The 23965-nt window shown below is 47.2% G+C and overlaps 1 protein-coding gene across 2 annotated transcripts in view; it reads right to left on the reverse strand.

Annotated features, from left to right (window-relative positions):
* Positions 1–23965, reverse strand: part of RASGEF1A (RasGEF domain family member 1A) — a 313626-nt gene that overhangs the window by 58036 nt on the left and 231625 nt on the right. For both annotated transcript variants that reach the window (XM_048506141.1, XM_048506142.1), the window contains one exon: positions 19744–19923. In XM_048506141.1, coding sequence (XP_048362098.1) covers positions 19744–19923 — 180 coding nt within the window. The remainder of the gene's footprint in view (positions 1–19743; positions 19924–23965) is intronic.

The raw sequence follows: 23965 nt of genomic DNA on the forward strand, positions 1-23965 counted from the left end.
AGATGGATGCCAAGCCTTCAACAGGAAGTGGAAAAAAATCAACATCCTGCCTCCCTGAAGAAAGGTTGGAAATCACCCATCCAAGATGCCCTAAGTTGCCTCCAAGAGAATGATCCGGCATGTTACAAGAAGTTTCCTGCTTTCCACCTGTGAAATTTTGGCTGGGTTGGGGGAATGCTAGATTTGTTGACGATGATGTGTCAACTCATCTTTGAGTGACAGCTCACGTGCCTGCTGCTCCGAAGCCTCCCCTGACACTCCTAAAAACTGTGAAGGACTTTAAAAGGTTTCTTTTATGCAACTGAATGGGGTTTGGCTTTCCTCTCTCGGGGAAAACAAGGGAGAGCGGTGTTGGCGTCGCGTTAGGTAAGAGCAGGCTTTGCTTCACGTAAGCGGTTTTGCCCTGGCAATGACCCTATTGCAGCAAGCTAGGTCACATTCTTTAGAGGCCACAAGACATCATTCATTCCTCCTTGCTAATTCTAGTCTAGGTCGCTGTTCTGTGTGGCCGGTATGATGCAGGAAGCCATTTATCTAAAACAGTTATGCATCAGACTGTCAGGACCATGCCTGTCAGTATCTTGATGTCTTGCTGTGTGTGATCTGCAATTGCTTTCCTGTTTCCCTCTTCCCTTCCTAGCAATCTCCTCTTAGCAATCTCCTGGCGCCGGCCCATCTTCAAAGAGGTGTGAAAGGTTCCCAGGTCCTTGGTGGCTTTGTAGTAGAAACTGTAGTGGACATTTGGCGTGGGGCGAAACGGGGAGGATTAAAAGATATAAGTCCTGGATCTGAGCTCTCTAGCTCAGATCCTGCTTTCCATTGTTACTCTTCGCATCACCTGGAATAAACTGCTTTTGGACTATCTTATAGTCTCTGTTATTTCCACGTTCGAGAGTCTGACCCGGTCCAGGTCTAAACGCAATCTCTGCCGACCAGGACAATTCAGATTCAGATTTATTTACGGTCATTGACCAGTAATAGTCCAGATTCAAAAATTGCACAAATACAGATACGCTATAAATAAAATATATAACTAATTCGTTATAAATAATAACAAGTAGACGAAACAATATCCACCTAAAAGTAACAAAGAGGGATTAACTAGCACACTCAACAGAGTTCTGTCGCACCTTCCTGATTTTAGAAGAAGAAGAAGAGTTTGGATTTATATCCCCCCTTTCTCTCCTGCAGGAGACTCAAAGGGGCTGACAATCTCCTTGCCCTTCCCCCCTCACAACAAACACCCTGTGAGGTGGGTGGGGCTGAGAGAGCTCCGAGAAGCTGTGACTCGCCCAAGGTCACCCAGCTGGCGTGTGTGGGAGTCTACAGGCTAATCTGAATTCCCCAGATAAGCCTCCACACCTCAGGCGGCAGAGCAGGGAATCAAACCCGGTTCCTCCAGATTAGATACACGAGCTCTTAACCTCCTATGCCACTGCTGCTCCTAGCTTTACTAGCTTTACTAGCTATGCATGCAAACTTAGCAACATAATATGTTCGATGTTTGTTAAGGACGATTCTTAATACAGGCGGGCTCAACAAACACAATCACAATCCAAGATATTTCCAAGGGCACAAGATCTAGTATCTACAGTGCAATCCAAAATGGAATTTATTCCTGCAGCCAGTGGGAGGTTCCAAGGTAGGGACATAGGGGGTGGCATATAACAGTGTTTGCCATGCCACTTCCAGGGAAAAAGTGGAAATGACATTGGGTAACTCTAGGAATTGCCAGAAACATTATGGTTTTACCATAGTGTTTCTGGCAATTTCTAGAGCAACTGTGTTAGTCAGCTGCCGTGTGATCTACTGACTAAGGTTCCCAGGCTTCTCTGTTTCCCTGAACTTTCTGTTCGGTGCCATTTTCTGAGCTCAGTTCCCCCTCACCTGTTTATTTGTGGCATTTCTCTGTTTGTTCCTTTATTTGGGGGGGGGGCAATCTTTAAAACAGCGAGTATACGAGGAGTATAGAATGCAGCACAAGGAAGGCTGTGAAGCATTAAAACATAGATTCAATCCAGAACTCAAATTTAAAAAAAGGAAAAGGAAAAATCACAAAATGGCAGACACGAATTGTTTCAAGGGAGTGAGCACAGACACGCCTCACTGTAAAGGGGTGGGGGCAGAGGTGGGATCCAGCAGGTTCTCACAGGTTCCTGAGAGTAGGTGACTAATTATTTGTGTGTGCCGAGAGGGGGTTACTAATGGGTGATTTTGCCACAAGATTTTTGCCTTAGTCACGCCCCTCCTCTGCTCCTCAGCAATAGTGCACAGAACTTGAAGCAGTCTAGCAGGAGATGCACCGGCGTGCGTGGCAGCCTGCGCCTGCGTGCATTCGTTTCCCGCCCAAGGACCGGCGCAGCAGCTGCGTCCTTGCCACAGCCCCACCCAGGAATGCCCCGCCCCCAGAATGCCTGGCCACGCCCCTGTTGTGCCCCACCCAGCCTCATTGGCGCAACACCACAATTTGAATCCCACCACCATGGGAACCTGTTACTAACAGTTTTGGATCCCACCACTGGGTGGGGGATCCAAAACATTTTAGAAATGTTTTATGGGATTTGTGCAGAAAGGGCCTCTGACGTGAAATTTCCCAAACGAACTTACTGGGAGTATGTATTGTCGAAGGCTTTCACGGCTGGAATCACTTGGGTGCTGTGTGGTTTCCGGGCTGTATGGCCGTGTTCTAGCAGCATTCTCTCCAGATCTGACGTTTAAGCCACCATCTGTGGCTATGCTTCCTGAAGATGCCAGTCACGACATGCTGGCTATCGGAACAAGAAAATCTCGTCACAACCACACAGCACCCAACTTACTGGGAGTAACTGGCCTGTTATTGGGCATTTATAGCATTGTTGTTGTAATTTTTGTATGGTTCTATTTTTAATGATTTGTTATTGACTTGTTGTGACCTGCCCTGAGCCCTGCAGGGATAGGGTAGGATATAAATTTGAAATATAAACGAAACAAACAAATAAGGCAGAGCTAATGAATGAACTTTTACTGGAAGTAATTATGAGAGGTTAAAGTAGGGAAGAAATATCTGCGGATGAGCTCCTCCAAAGATGGGTGACAATTCTAAATAGACGGACATGCCTGAGTTTGAAAAAGAAGCCTTCGGTCTATTCTGAGGGCTCTGATCTACACAAATAGCACAAAACAGATGTCTCCGGAAAAGAATTCTAAGTATCCTTCTCCTTGCAATTTCCAATGCAACTTTCAATGCAACGAAACTTTCTGGAAGAGAGAAAATACTCAATCATTCTGAAAGAGATCCAGGAACAATTTTCTCATTTGACCTGCTTTAAGTACAGGTCAGAAGTTGCCGGCTTCCGGAATGCCGATTTTGTGACTTGTGTGGAGTTGACAAAGTAACAAGCCACAGAGGAATATTCGGTAGTTCCCTGACATTCGAACGCCGGGAGAGCAGTGGGTGAAAATAATCACAGCTTCTGTGTTTCAAAGAGAGTGAAATAAGAGTTGTGTGCAAAAGCCCTGTAAGAAGCTGAACCTGACTAAGTGAGCTTTCGTGGTAGAGATTTGAGCAACCATCAAGGTGCAGCCGACCATGGCTGGGTGTTCGAAAGTGGTTTACTTACATCGCCCTGACTTTATGTGGGTCCGTCCTGGCCAGCTACAGTGACCTGCCGTCACGTGGACTCAGGAAGCAGCCTAATACGGACTCAGACCCTTGGGCTACCAATGTCAGTACTGGCTACTCCAACAAGCACTGGCTCTCCAAAGTGTTGTCAGGCTATGTAAAGTACAGCCGGAGACCTCCTCGATTTTCGCCGCTCGTTTTCAACGGTTTGGGTTTCAACCGGAATTTTTTCCGGTGGCATTTGTCCTGGTTTTCATTGGATTTGCAGTAGGTGCAGAAGTGCGATGATGGTGGGATCAAAATTTAGCATTAACAAAGGTTCCCATGGGGAGATGGGATCTCAAACAGTGGCGATGGCGTAATGGAGCTGGGCGGGAATACGACGAGGCGTGGCGGGCATTTCGTCAAAGCGTGACACAGGCATTCCAGGCGGGAGGCGTGATTGGCGGGGCTGTGGTACATTCCAGTCGGCAGCTTTCAGTCCTTCATGCGATCGCCCAGGCTTGAATGCGCGAAGCGAGGCTGCACCACGACAGCGAATGGGTACCTCCTGCATAGACTGCTTCAAGTTCTGCAATGCGCTACTGTTGGAGGGGTGGAGGAGAGCATTAACTAAGCGCAAAATCAATGCGTGGCAAAAGATGCCGTTTGGTAACCTCGGCACAATACCAAATGATTAGTAACCTACTGTTCGGGAACCGCCTGAAACTGATGGATCCTTCCACCTCTGGGTTTTGTTTGTGGAGAGAAAAAATCACCTTAGAACAAGCTGTTGTGCAGGTCGATGTCTTGCTCCCATTTGAGACAAATCTTAAAGAGGGCATCCAGAAACAGACCTCTTTGGACAGCAGCTTTCTGGCGCGCAAAGACATTGGTCCGCTGGCTCTGAAACTGGGTCCCCTAGCGTTATTGTTTGTTACTGTTTTCAGCATTAAACACGTTATGTTTACGTCACTTTAAAATATGTGTTCTTGGTATGCTTCTTGGAGTGCCTAGAGCTGGGATGAATTGGATTTACATTGATCCCTATGGAAAAAGTTCTGCCTCGGTTTTCTCGTCGGTTCTTTTGGGCCGGATTATCCAGCGAAAACCAGAAGTTTCCTCTGTACTTCACATCACCTGCCGCTTGATCCTTTCAACTGGAGATGCCGAAGATTGGACCTGGGACCTACATGCCAAACTGAAGCTGTACCGATGAGCCACTGTAATGAACCAGTAAAGTCCAGTCAAAAGCAACAGTATTAAGTTCTTTATTGATGGCTGTCACGAGTGTAAATTCAAACACAGCACATGCAGAACTGGAACTTCGCCCCAGATCTCAAACTAAACAACTTATCACGGGACTTCAGGCAAGCGCTCCGCTTAAGAAGTCAAGCGATTTCAGGTTCCCTCCACACAGACAGTTTCACTACGACAAGCGGCGAAAGCAAGCAGATAAATCCACAACATGAAATTCCCGCTTTCCGAGGCGTCCATGCAAGAAACCCCTAGCAGGAACTTTTCCGAGATTGAACTGCAACCTAAAGCAACCACAGCCCCATCCAGTCTGAAACAGAACTGATCCGCTATTGGCTTCACGAGGATCTGGGGATCCGGCTACCCTGGGACATTCCAGGTCAACGCTAAGTAGAACTCCTAAACCTTTTCACAGTCACTTCCAGCCTGTTGAGTTTGGACCTGGGAAATGTCATGTCGGGTATACAGAGTTCACCGTAAAGCTGCATCGTGGTCGAGGGCAAGTCGCGGCCATAAAAGCTACCAGTTGACGAGGCCATTCGCGGCGCACATAGCCGTACGGATTAGCGTGAGCCAATGCCTTAGCGAAGTAGTAATCATTAGGGGACATTTGATCCAGTTGTCTCCTAGGGTTGTATACAACTGCAGAACGCATGTTGGGAAGCAATATCTGTACAGGGCTGGGTGAGGGAGAGAACAGCACCGAGGTCAGAATTATTAAGCTCTGTGCACCTGCTTTTCAGGAGCACACCTGGAATTAGCGTCACGCACCTCCCTGTCCCCTTGGTCCTACGCCACTGATAGCCAGAAAGAGCCCGTTTGTTGTGATTAAGAAACCTTCTCATGTGTTCTTTCCATATGCAACGATATCCAAATCTTAAATCAACTTTTATTAGGTATATAAAACCGGTGTGTGTCAAAATAAGACCTAGATACAATAAGAAGATCATTATTGCTACAACTTGCAGTTGCTAGAGTAAAAAATATAGCAACAGCTTCAGAAGTTTTAACAATAGAGTTATTTAGAAGCTTGGCCATTTTAACTTATCAAAGAAAAAAAGAAGCATGTAATTCCTGTTGATAATACAGTTCTCAAATCTGTTCTGATATTTATTTGTCTTTGAGCGGTGAAGCAGAATATGAGAAAGTGAATCAGTTTTATCGGGACCAAAATCGACAATAGCGGCTGCATTTTTAGTGGAATATTGTAGAAGGCTTTTACCTTGAAGATGTACTGGCGGAAAAGAAGGATTTACACCTGCATATAGTGATGACCCATCTGCAATTGTAATTTCAACAAAGTTGTTCCAGGTAAATAGCAGGGCTAGATTTGGAGGGATAATCCTTCAAAAGAATATTAGCTGACAGAGCTTTTGCGCACTTTGCTCCAGTGAGAAACTGACGATTATTGCGGTAAGAATAATCTAGTCTTTAGGCAATGCAAGTATATATTTAATTAAGTTGCCCTACATGCATTGGGAAGTGATACACTCTCAACCTGGGGGCCTATATCAGCCTTTGGAGGTTCGAGCGACCCTTTGCAGGGGTCACCTAAGACTCTCAATAACTTCAAAATAAAGTGTTCTCCATCTATAAAAAATGGATGAATGTTATTTAGGAGTTTAGAGTCACCTCTGCAGCATGAGTGGAACTGGTATTAAAGTTAGGAAGGTTGAGAACCACTGAGCTAGACTATATTCTTCCGTTTGTTTTATGGTGGCATCTGATTAGTCCTTCTGCCTACCGGCAGTTTGAAATAATTGATTTTAATTAGGGTTTTTACGTATTCCATTGTATTTTATTATTATTTATATTGTAAGCTATTAAGAACCTACTGTCTGGATAAGACTCCATCAAGTTTTCCATCAACCTATTCCACATATCCCCTTGTCTCTTCATATCCCCCAATGGATGGCTATAAACTGAAAGCATAATAAAAATTTCCTTTTAAAATGGCAAGTGTCCTAATATCGAGCAGATGAGAATATATTTCATCAGGGAGCAGTGTAGTGGTCAGAACAAAGGACTCTAATCAGGAGAATCCTGGTTTTAGAATCCCACTCTACTTGAGCAACAGACTCTTTATCCAGTGAACTGGGATTTCTATTTTCTCCTTGCTCCTACACACATGAAGTTTCCGCAGGCAGCCACCAGGGACAGTCACAATCTGATTCTCTTCGAACTCTCTCAAGCGGCCCCACCTACCCTGCAAAGGAATCTGTTGTATGCAGAAGAAAGAGTAAGAGTTTGTAAACTGCTTTGAGATTCCTTATTGGAAAGAAAGAGGGGGAATTAATCCAAACTCTTCTATTTTTTAACCAGAATTGAATTGGAGATCAAACAAGCTATGCCTTAAGCTGTCCACTTGTTGTTCCCTCCCTACAAACAAATTTCTTCCACAAATTACTTGTACAACTTGAGATATAATACGGCTTCACGAACAGATAAATGGAGTCTGTGTGTGGCGATTCGACCTACTAAGGTTATCACCGATACTTAACTCCAAGGCCATTAGGGTCCAATGAGCAGTTTTAGTTCATCCATGCAAGATAATAGCCGAGGGTACCACAAGGTTCAATATAAATTAGAATGAAGATCTGATAAGCGTTTGAATGAAATTACAATAAATGAAAATCCTTCTCCTTCCAGGTAGGTTCGAACTGGCTCCCCATGTTTCGTCTCAAAAAAGATTATTCCCTCGAGGTATCTCTATGTAGGGCAATTTCTAGAACAACTTTGTAGCCCTGGAGCCTTACAGAACCAGAAAACCAGCTGATTCCGACAGTCGCTCTGCAAACACACAAATAGCTGGGGCAGCCCATAATACATGCCCACTCACTGCAAAACAGAACACTGGGCCAGTGTTGCCTACACAGAGAAAGAACCATCTATTCAGGAATGTGATGCTAAACTTTTGTATTTCGTACCTGGAATAAATAACACAACATTTCTCTAGAATGGGGGTGGCAGTCAGGTGGTCTGGACTTTTAGTGTGATCCCAGAGCTCCTTGTTTGGGTACAAACATTGCCCTGATCCAGTGGTGGGATCCAAACATTTTAGTAACAGGTTCCTAAGCCAGCCCAGCAAAGGGGACGAAGGCGTACTTATAGGCAAACCCTGAGCCCTGAGTTGGATGCTCCCTCATGGCAGACGCCACCCCACTTTCACAACCCCTCTAATTTTTTTTTTTGCGCACCCGTGTCATTTCTAAACGTCATCGCTATCACATTAGTGAAAATGCCCCAATCCTCACGGAAATCTAAACACAGCAATGGTGGAAACACACAGGTTCTTTTGATGCGAGACCTGGTGAGATAAAAAAAGATGCGGAAGGGCTGAGAATCAACAGACTTGCAGTACCTGAAAGGGATCAACCCAGTTCAGGGAGCATTATTGAGTGGCCAATTGCTATCACGGAACCTTCACGTTCAAAGGCAGTGTGCGCCTCTCGGGAGGCTGATGGAGGTGGAAAAGCGGACACAATTAGTAACCCCCTCTCGGCACACACAAATAATTAGTAACCCACTCTCGGGAACTGGTGAGAACCTGCTGGATCCCACCTCTGCCCTGATCCATCATCCAGAGGACCCGGCACCTTGACCTTTAGAGATGGCCAGTAGACTGTTCCCACTGGTATTTAGTCTGGCTCCCCTTCTAAGATCACAATCTAAAGCATTGGTTTCCAACCTTTTCAGTAGGAGGATCCACAAGTTCAAACCGACTCAGTACGGTGACTTGTTTATTTACTGTCAGGTGAATTTCCGGAGCGTCGGTTTTTGACTGCCACGATGGTCACGGTTTTTGACGGCAAGTTTGCCTATCTTGTAACCATGACTTAAATTTCAGTTACCCAAGCAAAAAATCATGGAATGCACCTGTTAATATTGAATTTCTTGAAATATTTTTCGCATGTAGAAGAAGAAGAGTTTGGATTTATATCCCCCTTTTCTCTCCTGCAGGACACTCAAAGGGGCTTACAATCTCCTTGCCCTTCCCCCCTCACAACAAACACCCTGTGAGGTGGGTGGGACTGAGAGAGCTCCGAGAAGCTGTGACTAGCCCAAGGTCACCCAGCTGGCGTGTGTGGGAGTGCACAGGCTAATCTGAATTCCCCAGATAAGCCTCCACAGCTCAGGCGGCAGAGCTGGGAATCAAACCCGGTTCCTCCAGATTAGATACACAAGCTCTTAACCTCCTACGCCACTGCTGCTCCTGTACACGAGTTATCAAATCAGCTCCACATCTGGCTGCTGCAACCCGTGCAATTTCAAAGGTGGCCAACTTGCAAGACAAACATGGACGAGATCTAGACATTTCTCTGACATTTAGCCCTAGCCCAATCTCAGAAGCTAAGGAGGGTTGATTCTGGGAAGTATTTAGACGGAAGGCTGTCAAAGAATACCCGGATCGCAAAGCATAGGAAGGCAACGACAAGGCACTTCTGTAAGTCTCTTGCCTTGAAAACCCTACTGCATAGGTGTCAAACCCGTGGCCCTCCAGATGTTATGGACTACAGTTCCCATCATCCCCTGCCAGTTCATGCTGGTAGATGACGCTGGCGAGGAACTGTGGATAAAGTCCATTACATCCCTGGAGGGTCATGAAGTTTGGTACCCGTGTCTTCACTGGGTCGCCACGAGTCAGCTGTGACTTGACAGCATTTCATATGCACACACAATTTATTTCCCTGTCCCAGACCTCTTTCCAAATTTCATTTCTCCCCACCTCGACAAAAAATAGAAGCAGTCCGCTTTTCCTTATTCAAGCCAATACGGCGGCCTAGGGTAGCTTATTTGTCCATTTTCAGTCCCAGTCCAAGCCAAATTGTAACCTTCTAATGTCAATGGACTTAGAAGGATATAGCTGCTTTTAAGATGGTGATGTTGTATCTCTCATGCCCTGGCGGGATACGTTGCAACTCTTGTACCCCGGTGGGATACGAGAAGTTGCTCCTGCGGAAGTCCAGTAACTATAGGTAATGTTGAAAATGAATAATACAGTAATGATATAATGTATTTAATAGGTTGTAAATAGTTGATGAGATTATCTTGAATGTATTTATGCACACTTATAATTGTAAATCGCAAATTGTAAATTGTAAAATTCATGCACATTTAGAATTGTAAATTTGTGAATATAATAAAGCAATTTAAAAAAAGTTGCTCCTTCTAGTGTAAGGAGTGGGGAGAACAGAGGTGCAGTGGTTTTCAACAAAGGCCCACAGGCCAATTGGCTGCCAACCTCCCACAACGGTTGGGCCATCCTGCTCCATCCCATTGCTGCCCACAAAACGGGGGTGTCTGTAGGAAGTGCTCAGCTCTTAATCTTCAGAGAACGAAGCATGTTTCGGTGAGCGAACAAGCTGTTCGGCAGGTGAACGAAACTTCATGCTCCAAGTCAGACGGAAACAGCCGAGGTGCTGGTTTGATTGGTCTCCAGGGGCGTATTATTCATAAGGCTGACTAGGCTGAAGCCTACGGGCCCAACAGGGACTAGGGGCCCATCATCATTATTTTTTGCTGAGGCGCTGTTGCCAGCGCCCTCGGGCTTTGGCCTTCCTGACAGGTGTTGACTGAGTGAGCGCGTGAGGTGGTTGAGAGCAAGTTGCAAGGGACACTTATAGTCAGCTGAGGTTTGTTTTGAGGCAATGGGGAGAGGGACAAGGGAGACTGCAGGCCAATAGCATGCTTATGTCAAGGTTGTGATGGCATGCCACTCCTCTCCATGAACAATACCAGGGGTAGGGAACCTGCGGCTTGAGAGCCGCATGCGGCTCTTCTGCCCTTGCACTACGGCTCCACGAGCCGAGCCGCTGGCCCCATCCTTGCCCGCCCTGCAGGCAGCAGGGCGGGCGCACCAACTGCCCGCGGCGGGCTGGGCCGCGCCACGGGCTTCCCCTCTGGCCTGCCCTGTTGGAGCAGGGTGGGTGCTTTCCCAGCGGCCGGCGAGGCCGAGCCGCTGGCCCCATCCTTGCCCGCCCTGCAGGCAGCAGGGTGGACGCATCCATGCGCTTCTCAGAATGAGCGGAGTAAAAGATAAAAAAACCCAATATATACAGTGTTATCTTTATTTTAAATGTCAAAAATTATTTGCGGCTCCAAGTGTTTTCTTTTCCCAGGAAAAATGGGTCCAAATGGCTCTTTGAGTGTTAAAGGTTCCCTACCCCTGAACAATACAGTCCAGTTATGACCCTTTGTTGTGTGTGAGAGAGTAAAACTTTTCAGGAGACCCCCAAAATGGATATAGCACCTACTGTACCAGGGTCAGGCTGTTAGCTATAGTGAGGTGAAAGACTGACGTGCTGGAGGGCCCCCGAAGTGCCTGAAATCCTAAGGACCCCATCCCTGGGTTAGTACAGGCGGCCCTGTTGGCCTCCAATGAACACATGAAGCTGCCTTATATAAAATCAAATCTTTGGTCCGTCAAAGCCAGTATTGTCCACTCAAACAAGCAACAGCTCTCCACTGTTCTCTACCACCTACTACCTCACCCTTCTATATGGAGCTGCCCAGGATCAAACCTGAAACCTTTAGCATACCAAGCAAACACTCAACCACTGAGCCACAGTCTTAACATTCCAATTAACATAACTGGAACGTCTTTCTCACCAGCTGGCATTGTTGCAGCATGCATTCGACTACATGTGTGCTATGCAGCAATAGGACAATTTTAACGCACAGCATGCGTCTGCAAACTATCCTTGCCAAGAAGAATTGTAGCAGTTAATATTTGGGAGACCCACATTCGAATTCCCACCGGAAGCTTGCTGGGTGACTTTGAGCCCAGCACACTTTCTCAGCCTAACCTACCTTAGAGAGTTGTTGTGAAGATGAAATAGGAGAGAGGAGAATGATGTCAGCTAGGAGTGGCCAACCTATGGTGCTCCAGATGTTCATGGACTACAATTCCCATCAGCCCCTGCCAGCATGGCCAATTGGCCCATGAACATCTGGAGCACCATAGGTTGGCCACGCCTGGCGTAAGCCATTAGGGCAGTGGTTCTCAACCTGGGGGTCGGGACCTCTTTGGGGGTCGAACAACCCTTTCACAGGGGTCGCCTAAGACTCTCTGCATCAGTGTTCTCCATCTGTAAAATGGATAAATGTTAGGGTTGGGGGTCACCACAACATGAGGAACTGTATTAAAGGGTCGCGGCATCAGGAAGGTTGAGAACCGCTGCATTAGGGAGAAAGCCGAGGTACAAATGCAGGAATGAAATAAAGTAATGAGTCAGGCCCTGAATAATTTTGGTGGCCGAACTGTAAGAAACTGTGGGAACGCTTTGCGTTCTCCTTTTCCAAACAGGTTATCCCTGTTTTGGATTCCTTTAGAAGGGTAGTCATCGCTTTTTCCAAGGGTAATCTCTGCAGCCCCCTCAGCTAGAAACGGACTCTTGCTCCTTCCCCTCCCAAAAAAAAAAAAGCAATGGTACGTGGTAGAAATCCAGAGTGAAGCAGTCTGAACAAAAATCACTTCGTGCAATGTGCACTTCGGGAGCTTCGCTGTTTGCCCTTTTAATAGCCGTCTCTATATAGAGAGGCGGCGTTTTTCTTGACAGCCTTCGCTTAAGAACTGAAAATCCGCCAGGAGTCTCGCAGATGGATGTTCCCGGATTGTATAACCAGATCGTAGGTGGGAATTGGATCTACTATAGCTTTCAAAACAAAATGTCTCCAACGCGCCCGCAAGTACAAAAACAATATTTGCAGGCTATGGCAGCAACCTAGAGCCCAGCTGCGGCAGCCGTTCGTCGGCAGGGAGGAGGGACGTGGAGGAGACCATTCGTCACATGCAGCCCGCGGGGTAAAGCTCTGCGCCATGTGAGCATTCTGACATTACAGAGGAAGCAGGCCGGGTCCAGGGTCTTCCTTTGGGTCTTGTCCAAGTAGTGAGATGTAGCTTGCAGATTGTCCTCAGTCCCCATGAGTAGGGTGCCTGATTTGGACTACAACTGTGTGCACACGGAGGACTTCAGTCTCCTCGCCTATGTAATTTTTCCAATATGAAATAACTGGCCGGGGGGGGGGGGACCACTATTTGGCCTGGTGGGTAGAGACCCTGGTCTAGCTTTACCTTCAGTAACGTATAAAAAGATGAAACGGTTTGACGTAGGGTCAGTTCACATTACAAACAAGAGCAGCACCGTCTTGTGTACGCTATGTCCTGGCTCATATCAATGATCACCTTTCTTGGGCCCTTTCTGCACAAACCTTGCAAAACGTTTCAAGGCGGGAAATAAAATATCTCCTCAATGGAGTTCCGCATTGTTTTAGAACCCGTTGGTTCTAAAAAATGTTCCATTTGCCAGCCTTGAAACGTTTTTCAGTGGCTCCCCTTTCAAAATTCTTCTTTAGGCCGGAACATTTTCAAAATGGCTTCGCTGCTGTGCGATCTCTTTAATACGTTTCCCAGTTCTTTTAGAAACCAACCTAAGACCCCTGATAACCAAACCCAAGCAAGTGCGGAGGACTTCTAAAAAGATGTTGCAGTCTCATTATCAGGTGTCACTTTTTATATGAACTGTAAAAAAGTAAGCACTTGTGGATTGTAGCTTTTGGTGATCACGTTTGGGCTCTATGTTGATAAGAGCTGGAATTACAAACAACTCACGGGAACAACTTGTATGTGTGTGTATTTGATGCATTCTAGTTTTTTAAATTGATAAATGTTTTACTGTAATTTACAATGCCAATAAAGGCTTTACTACTACTACTAATACGTTTCCCATGCCTCTCTGTCATCCCGGAACTTTCTCCTTGGTGCCATTTTCTGAGCTTACTCTCCAATCTTCCTTATCTGTTTATTTTAAGCATTTCTGTGAGTTTTTTTTAATCGGGGGGGGGGATCTTCAAGGCATCCATTATACAAGGTATGGAGAATTGCCGCACAAAGCTACGAAACCTTGAAGCATCGGTTCACCAACTAACTAAAAAGGGGAAGGACACGTAACCATGAATCGTTTAGAGGGGGGGGGAAATACGTCATGGTAAAAGGGAAGGGGGTTGAAAACGCTTTCCAAACATTTTAGGCGACTTGTGCAGAAATTGCCTTGAAGTGTCCGAAGATCCTTACCCTGTTTTTTTTAATATAAGACATCCCCGGAAAATAAGACGTAGTAGAGGATTTGCCGAAGTGCGAAATATAAGGCATCCCCCGAAAGTAAGACGTAGCGAAGTTTTTGTTTGGAAGCATGCCCGACAAACAGAACACAGAAAAATAAGACATCCCCTGAAAATAAGACATAGCGCATCTTTGGGAGCAAAAATTAATATAAGACACTGGGAGAAGGAGCAGCAGTGGCATAGGAGGTTAAGAGCTCGTGTGTCCAATCTGGAGGAACTGGGTTTGATTCCCAGCTCTGCCACCTGAGCTGTGGAGGCTTCTCTGGGGAATTCAGATTAGTCTGTGCACTCCCACACACGCCAGCTGGGTGACCTTGGGCTAGTCACAGCTTCTCGGAGCTCTCTCAGCCCCACCTACCTCTCAGGGTGTTTGTTGTGAGGGGGGAAGGGCAAGGAGATTGTAAGCCCCTTTGAGTCTCCTGCAGGAGAGAAAGGGGGGATATAAATCCAAACTCCTCCTCCTCCTCCTCTTACTCTTCTTCTTATTATTATTTTCGGGGAAACACGGTAGACCACCTCTAAGGATGCCTGTTCATCAATGTATTCATTTAATGGATTCATTTTTACCCCAGTGGGGAACCTAAGTGGCTCTCATCATCCCCTTCTCCATTTTATCCTCTGAACAGCTCTGTGAGATAGACTGGAAAATTCCTGGCGATTGGGGGGGGGGGTGTGTGAAGCCTGGGGAAGGCAGGTTTTGAGAAGGACCTCAGCGGGTTTTTCTGAAACCACTGAATTACCCTCCAACGCAGGGATTTTCTGCAAGACTGCAGTCTGGAAGTCAGTCGCAATTCTGGATGATCCCCAGGCCCCAACTGGAGGTTGGCAACCCAATTTAGTTAGGGGGGGAAAAAGGCCTTTTCTCTCTCCTCTCACCCACCTTGAATATCTTTCCCAGGCTGCCTATATCTGCTATCTGGCACATCGGGAAACGTTATGCGGGAACTAAAGGGAGAAATGTTAAATGAGCAGGTCAAAAAAAAATGCCATCTATTTAGTTTTTGATGACTGAGAAAAGATGGGAGAAGGAACCCCGGCGGACCTCTTAGAACAGCTTCTGAGGCCGCAAAAAGGAGGTCTGTTGCAGCGAAAGAAGGGAGAACGAGGGTGATTCCCATAGTGCTTAAACATGTTGCTAAGAGACATCTTCAATTACAGGGAGGGGCGGAAGAGAGCCAGTCCAGACTAAAATAAGAACGGCTACTTAAAGACCAAGAATGCAGCGTTATCTTCAGGGGACGCAGAGAAAATATATTTTCCCCCTCCTTGAGTCAGCCCAGTTCAATTTGGAACGTTTTTGTTTGAACGCTGGCTGAAATGTTTGCTTGCAGTGGAATTGAGTACATTCCATTCTTCAGCCTCCCAGGAGCCGCCGTCTTGTGAACACTCACTTCCCTCTGCGTCCCACAAATCTCCGTAGGCAAACAAGCCTATATCGAGCACTACCCGTGACTTTTTTTTTTAAAAAAAAATCCTCATTAACGTCTTTTGCTGCTTTCGTGTTCCCCTCCAGCATGGGAAAAAGATCTGGCCGTTCTTAGAAACAAACTTTAATTCTTCCGGAGGTGCCTGGAAACACTGCAGTGATTTTTGTGCCGATCCGGCACACGGGGTGGACAGTTTAGCAAGCTGCATACTGGGGATCGTTAAGGATCGTTCACTGTGCCAACATGGCCCTAACCACAGTAGGGTTGCCTGCCTTCATATAGGGCAGTGATGGCGAACCTATGGCATGGGTGCCAGAGGTGGCACTCAGAGCCCTCTCTGTGGGCACGCCCAAACAGAGTGCCCCCCCCCCCACACACACACATCTAGGCTGGCCTGGAACAGCTGGGCTTGATTATTAGCATTAAACCTGAGACCTAGTTTTGGGGATAGAATAGAATAGAATAGAATCTTTATTGGCCAAGTGTGATTGGACACACAAGGAATTTGTCTCCGGTGCATATGCTCTCAGTGTACATAAAAGAAAAATACATTTGTCAAGAATCATAAGGTACAGCACTTAATGATTGTCATATAGGTCTAGTAAGCAATCAGGAAACAATCAGTAGTAATGAAAACATAAAATGTAAAATCATAAAATAAAATAAAATAAAATAAAATAAAATAAAATAAAACCCTGTTAAGCGCTGTTAAACCCCACTGATTTTCATGCAAAGAACTAAAGTGCGATCCTTTACCTGGGAATAAGCTCGGTTGCTGGCAATGTGGCTTGCTTCTGAGTAAACCCTCCTAGGGTCGTGATTCACCCGTTCGAAGAGTTGCATGGTTGCTTCAAAGCAAAGCCAACAACTACCACCAAGCTTACTCCCGAGTAACACACGCCTCAGAGCCAACCATTTTTTCTTAACTAAAACCTCAGTATTCAGGTTAAATTGCCGTGTTGGCACTTTGCGATAAATAAGTGGGTTTTGGGTTGCAGTTTGGGCACTCGGTCTCGAAAAGGTTCGCCATCACCGATATAGGGCCTGGTATTACCACTGATTCTCCAGATTACAACTGGGTTCCGCTTCTCCTGGGGAAAATGGCAGTCGGAGAGGGTGGAATGTGTGTTGTCACATCCCTGCTGAACTTATTTCCCTTTCCAAACTCTGCTCCTAGATCCACATGAGTGGCAGACTCTTATCTGGTTAACTGGGTTTGTTTCCCCACTCCTCCACATGGAGCCTGCTGGGTGACCTTGGGCCATTCCCAGTTCTCTCAGGACTCTCTCAGCTCCACCTACCTTACAAAAAAAGAAGAAGAGTTTGGATTTATATCCCCCTTTCTCTCCTGCAGGAGACTCAAAGGGGCTGACAATCTCCTTTCCCTTCCCCCCTCACAACAAACACCCTGTGAGGTAGGTGGGGCTGAGAGAGCTCTGAGAAGCTGTGACTAGCCCAAGGTCACCCAGCTGGCGTGTGTGGGAGTGTGCAGGCTAATCTGAATTCCCCAGATAAGCCTCCACAGCTCAAGCGGCAGAGCTGGGAATCAAACCCGGTCCCTCCAGATCAGAATGGACCTGCTCTTAGCTACTGCTCTTAGCCACTACGCCACTGCTGTGTCTGTTGTGGGGAGAGGAAGAGAAAAAGAAATGTGTAAGCCACCTTGAGTCTCCTTGCGACACCGAATGGTGGAGTATCAGTCCAAACTTTTCTTCTTCTGTTGGCCAGAGTCTTATTGACCTGACTGGAATTTCATCCGGCTCGCTTGTGTTGCCAAAACAGATATAGTGCCCAGGAAGGAAAGAAAGAATGTGTTCCATGTTTACATTGCGATTCGTGATTAGAATGACTCGGTTCAGAAAGGAGCACAAAAAAATATTTGAGTCATTGTGAGGAATGTGCAGCCATAACAGGAGGGGGGTGGAGGAACCGGCTGTCAACGATAGGTATTGAAGCTAGAAACTGTGGAGGAACCTAAGTGGATGGAAGAGAGAGAACTGTGGTTTCTCCTGAAGAAGAGTGTGGATTTATACCCCACTTTTTCTCTCCTGTAAGAAGACTCAAGGTGACTTACAAGCTGCTTTCATTTCCCCACAACAGAGAGTTTTGAGAGAACTGTGACTAGCCCAAGGTCGCCCAGCAGGAATGTAGGAGTGCGGAAACACATCCGGTTCACCAGATAAGCCTCTGCCGCTCAGGTGGAGGAGTGGGGAATCAAACCCGGCTCTCCAGATTAACCACTACGCCACACTGGGGTTGCCAGCCTCCAGGCAGTAGCTGGAGATCTCCCACCATTACAACTCCTGCCCAACTCGTCTCCAAGACAACAAAGATCAGTTCCCGTGGATAAAATGGCTGCTGTAGGGGCGGACTGTTCAGCATTATATCTGGCAGAGGTTGTCCCTTCTCCAAACTCTGCCCCTCCAACCCCAAAACCTCCAAGTCACAGGTGTCAAACTCGCAGCCCTCCAGATGTTATGGGCTACAGTCCCCATCATCCCCTGCCAGCAATGTGCTGGCAGGGGATGATGGGAACTGTAGCCCATACGATTCTGGAGTGGCTTCCAGCCTTTAATGCACCTATGCAACCAAGTGCAATTCCCCCATGGCAGGAGAACCGTGCTTCACTAGCCATATCTCCTGTTCTGATAGCAAAATTCAGCATGCAGAACTTGACAGGCAAGGCTAAGAAAAACTCCAGGAGTTGCTTCTACCTTCTCTCTGCAGTCAGAAGTGGCCGGCCTTGAAGAGCACCGTAGTATGGTTAGGGAGGCCCTTGGATCCAATTCCAATAACTCCAGAACATGGTGCCAGTATGGCCCAGTGAGTGAGTGTTTTGCAGGAAAGAACAAACTGTGCCTATGGGGTGTTGTGAGGTTTTCAGGCCGTATGGCCGTGTTCCAGTAGCATTTTCTCCTGAGGTTTCGCCTGCATCTGTGGCTGGCATCTATGTATCTATGCCAGCCACAGATGCAGGCGAAACGTCAGGAAAAAAATGCTACTGGAACACAGCCATACAGCCCGGAAAGCCCACAACACTCCGGCGATTCTGGCCGTGAAAGCCTTCGACAATGTGCCTACGGGGTTTAGGTGGATTTTTAAAATTACCTGAGTTTTCAAAATCCACCTGAACCCCCGCAGGCACAGTTTGTTCTTTCCTTCAGCAGAGGAAATGGATTTCACAGCATCACACTGACGGGTTACTTGTGGAGGTTCGCAGATCCTTTTAAACTCTGCTATTAAGAATGACGCAATTATAGCCGAGGCAAAATTCACTTGAGAGGTGGGCCGAATTCTACAGACTCTTTCGCCTTTGCATCACAAAAGCCAAGCATATTTTCTCACATTCCGTAGCTTCCAGCATTGGCAGCTTGGGCAAGTGTATTATTGGATTGTCGGAGAGGGACGGGGAGGAGGGGCAGATGACTCGCCTGGATGAAATTTGACAGGATGATGTCGTTTGATTCCAAAACATGGGCCTGCGCCAAGACGGATCACGCACACGCTCACGTTTCCAGACAGCTCTTTCTGCCCCAGTCTGCGTGTAGCAGGTGCCGTGTTAAATAAGATTCGGAGCAGAATGGAAATCGAGGGGCTTCGCCCAAATGCCGAGCTTTATCCCCGCACACGCGTGCATATTCTCCAACATATCTCAGATGGAAATAACTCACTTATTTTTACATTATGGGAAATTAAGACGCTCATTGCACAAATGGCATGAAGATTTGGAGGTCCGGCGGCCGGGATACTCTGAAAAATGTCAAACGCTTCAGTACACTCACTTCCTCGGTGCTTTTTGTAAAAGGAAACCAAACCCCAGTTGCTACATTGAATACACCATCTAGATTTTTTAGATCATGTTTTTAACATGACTTGTCTCTAAGCTAAGGTGACCAGATGGTCACCTTTGTGATTCGAGACAAGAGGGGTGATGTCGCGCATAGCGTTATAGCAGCAGCCGAGTTATCACACTACCTTCTGAACTTACTGTTTCCCGCCCACCTGTGAAAGGGCGAGGAAACGGCTGTAAGCCCCAGAAAGCTTTCGATGCTCCTGCAACCTTGTCGCTGAGGCTGCCGGACACTTCCTTTGGCGCCCTGTAGAAGGCAGTGCAGCAGCCTCCCAAAAATCGGGACAATTTAAATAACCCGCGGGACAAATTGCTTGAAGGCAGGACTGTCCCGCCAAAAGCGGGACGTCTGATCAGCTTACTCTAAGCATTCCTTCTCATAACATAAAACTGTTTTAATTCTGCAAACTCCATGCCTATTGAGCAGACGCATGCAAAGTCTCACCGTTCAATGACTGCTAACGCCTTTGGAAAAAGCGAAGCCAAGACTCTAACCGTTTACTTACATCTGGGTAGTAGTCTGTGGTGGGAACCAGGCGCTCAATGAGGGCCTCCAGAGATCCAGAAACCAGACTCCCATCCTGATAAACGGGATCCCCGCTCCTCTCTCCCATATCTGGCTGGACGTGCCCGCTGCATCCAGAACCAAGCATGCTGGAAAATATTGGCGTCTGGGGCATACTTTCCTGCAAAGTGAAAGGGAGAAAAACAGAATGAACACGAGCCGTTTCTAACAGGATACCTCACTGCTTTCAAAAGCCAAATGCAATCCAAATAATGTCTTTTATTAGGATCAACCAAAATGGCATCAAATGCCATTCCCAGTTTTTTTTTAATAGCCTAATCCTATAAAAAGTGAGGCACACCTTTAGCCTATTGGGATCCGCTATATATAGAACTGGCTGTGTGCATATACCCCATGTTTTCCCGAAAATAAGACAGTGTCTTATATTAATTTTTGCTCCCAAAGATGCGCTATGTCTCATTTTCAGGGGATGTCTTATTTTTCTGTGTTCTGTTTGTCGGGCATGCTTCCAAACAAAAACTTTGCTACGTCTTTCTTTCGGGGGATGCCTTATATTTCGCACTTCAGCAAAACCTCTACTACGTCTTATTTTCAGGGGATGTCTTATATTCGGGGAAACAGGGTGTGTATATATATATGTATATATATGTACATACATACGTACATACGTACGTACATATATATATACATATATATATATATACACATGTACACACACACACACACACACACACACATATAATATTGCACATTTATATATTGCCATGGGAAAGAAGAATTTGGACCCACAACTTCCATCAGTGGAAATGGTGCTCCAAGTCTGGGTTGTTGTTTTTTTAAAAAACCACTCATTCCTCATCTTACATTGCTGGCTAATAGGGTGACTTTCATTCCTGAAACAAAAGGCTTGGAAAACAACGGACATTCTAACGCGTGGAAGAAATTCTTAGGAGAGCCAACTGACTGTGCGGCGTGTGTTCTGAAAAGTTCTTTACCACCTTCCTTTAATTACAATGGATAAAACAGCATGCAACAGTAGTAATAAAGTCACAGCTGTAAATAATATTTCCCTTTAAAACAAAACACTCAAGAACAGCTAAAGGCCTGGATGTAGCATATAAACACATGCTAATTTAACAGCTCGGCAGAACCGTTTGCTTCAAGTATATGATGCCAGCACTAGGTTTGGAAATTCCTGGGTATTTGTTAGGTTAAATTTAATATATATACTGCCCTCCCCCGAAGGGCAAATAATAATACAACCAACAATACAGGATCGATACAATACATCAGAACAAAATACCTAACAGAGACTCAACAGCTCTTAGCAATATCTAATATCAGATATTTGGAGATGGAGCCTAGAGACGGTGGGGTTGGTGCCTCAGTCAGGTATAAAACCATACAGTCCATCCTCCAGAGCAGGGGTCTTCAAACTATGGCCCTCCAGATGTTCATGGACTACAATTCCCATCAGCCCCTACCAGCATGGCCAAGTGGTAGGGCTCATGGGAATTGTAGTCTATGAACATCTGGAGGGCCATAGTTTGAAGATCCCTGTTCCAGAGAGCATCCAATTTTCCCTGGGGAACGGATCTCTCTGAAGATCAGTTATAATTCCAAGAGATCTCCACTTGGCAACTCTAGATGGATATCAAGGAAGCGAGTCAACGTGGTGTAGCTGTTAAGAGCAAGTGGACTCTAATTTGGAGAACCAGGTTTGATGCCCCGCTCCTACACTCGAGCGGTGGACTCTAATCTGGTGGATCTGGTTTGCCTTGTTCCTCCACATGAAGCCTGCTGGGTGACCTTGGGCCAGTCCCAGTTCTCTCTGAACTAGTTCAGCCCCACCTACTTCACCAGGTGTCTGTTGTGGTGAGAGGAAGGGAAAGGGGTTTGCCAGCCACTTTGAGACTCCTCACAGTTGAGAAAAGCAGGATATAAATCCAAGCTCCTCTTCTTCTAAATACGTCAATTGGGGGCCTTGCTCAAGAGAAGATTCTAGGGCAGGGGTCGGGAACCTTTTCCCCTCAAAGAGCCATTTGGCTCACCCCCCCTCACCCCCCCCCCACTCGCTGGCAAGCCCCCCCTCCGCTACCCCGCCAACTTGCATGCTACGCCCCCCCTCCGCCCGCTCACACACACACACCCGCCTGCAGGGCCGCTCACTCACACACACCCGCCTGCAGGGCCGGCCGCTAGGGGAAAGATGCGCCCGCTCTGCTCCTCGCAGGGCGGGTGAAGAGGTGCCCGGCGGCTCGGCCTTGCCGGCCACCGGGGGAAAGATGTGCCCGCCCTGCTCCTCGCAGGGCGGGTGAAGAGGTGCCCAGCGGCTCGGCCGGGCCGGCCGCCGGGGGAAAGATGCGCCCATGCCTGCTCCCTCGCAGGGCGGGTGAAGAGGTGCCCAGCGGCTCGGCCGGGCTGGCCGCCGGGGGAACGATGCGCCCGCCCTGCTCCACTTGCAGGAGGCTGAGGCGTGAAGAACCCTGCGGCTCGGCTGATGGAGTGCCGCATAGAACAGCTGGCCGGAGAAGGGAAGGCCGCATGCTTGACTCGCGCTTGAGCCGCGGGTTCCCGACCCCTGTTCTAGGGAAATGACAGAACAACTCCATGTGAAGGACAGCCTTTCCTCTTCTACTGAAGTGGGGAGACTTCACGCAAGAAGACTTCATGAGGGACACAGCTTCAGCCTCAGTCAAGACATTCATGGAAGAGACCTAAAGGAACCCATTCTGCTCAAGCTGGGGTAGACCTTGACAGCAATACGTCTTGTTTGCTCTAAGTTTTGACAAATGGAGGGTTCCAGAATGAGCTGAAGATGCATTTGTGGTGGCCCTGCCGTGCTGTCTACCTCTCAGGAGGCCATTCTGATGAGGCTTCTGGAGCACAGAGGGCCCGGTTGCTAGGGCGACAACATCAACGCCAGCCATGGATCACCCAGGAGAAGTGACAGTTGGGAGAAGAGAGCAGGCAACTCTCTCTGGGCACAGCACACAGGAGACAGCTTGGAACGAGAGACCGGACTCTGAAGCAATACCACACGAGCCAGGCTGCCCGATTGCCTAACCGTGGCGTTTCCGTTACGGTGAGTGCAAACCCAACCTTGCGTCACTTGTTGCTGCTGCTGCTGCTTTTGGCTTCCGATCTTGTCTCATAGAGGAACGATATAGAAAGCTCTCGGAAAGGAACCCACTCAATCCAGCCGTTCCCCTCCCCTCCTACAGCCGTCCAACACAAACATGGGTCAAATCAACAAAGGCAACGGCGTGCCCTCCCAAAGCAAATTTGCATAGGGGGTGACAACAAACAAGTTGCTATGGTTTGCCTAAACCACAGCAGCCGCTAAACACGGTTATGCGTCAGCCTCCTCCTCTGTAGGGTTTCTCAACAGCTCTTGTTTACTACCTTGAATTCTCAAGGGTCGTTGCTGAGGGGAAATGTCAGCCCGTTGAGGAACCACCCGAACCCCTGCGGAGCATCTGGACATAGGAACATCAGAAGAGCGCTGCTGGATCAGATTGGTGGTCTATATAGTCCAGAATCCTGTCTCAACCAGTGGCTACCCAGTTCCTCCAGACTCAGGGTCTGCAACCTGCGGTTCTCCAGATGTTCATGGACTACAATTCCCATTAGCCCCTGCCAGCATGGCCAATTGGGGCTGATGGGAATTGTAGTCCATGAACATCTGGAGAGCCGTAGGTTGCAGACCCCTGCCCCAGAGGGTAAACAAATAGGGCACAGAGACCAAGCCTTTCCCCTGATTTTGCACTGAGATTCAGAGTTTGGCTGCCCCTGTACATAAAGGTTCGCTTTAGTCTCCATGGATAGTAGCCTCTGATAGACCTCTCTTTCATGAATCTTTCTTAATCCCTCTTTAAAGCTGCTTGTGCCTTTGACACAGTTAACTTATGCCACAGCATTCCCCGGTACTATGTATGAGTTTGAAAGCTGGACAGTGAAGAAAGCTGACAGGAAGAAAGTTCATCCCTGTGAAATGTGGTGATGGAATAGGGCGTTACAAATACCGCCAAAAAGACCAACCAGTGGGTTCCAGATCTACGACTCACCCCAGAAGTCAAAACGGCTGCGCTGAAGCTATTGTACTTTGGTCATGTTATGAGAAGACAAGAATCATCGGAAAGGACGACAATGCTAGGAAAAACTGGAAGTAGCAAGGAACAAGGAAGATCAAACGTAAGAGG

Source organism: Sphaerodactylus townsendi, linkage group LG08 (genome assembly GCF_021028975.2).
Source record: "Sphaerodactylus townsendi isolate TG3544 linkage group LG08, MPM_Stown_v2.3, whole genome shotgun sequence".
NCBI classification, from domain to species: domain Eukaryota; kingdom Metazoa; phylum Chordata; class Lepidosauria; order Squamata; family Sphaerodactylidae; genus Sphaerodactylus; species Sphaerodactylus townsendi.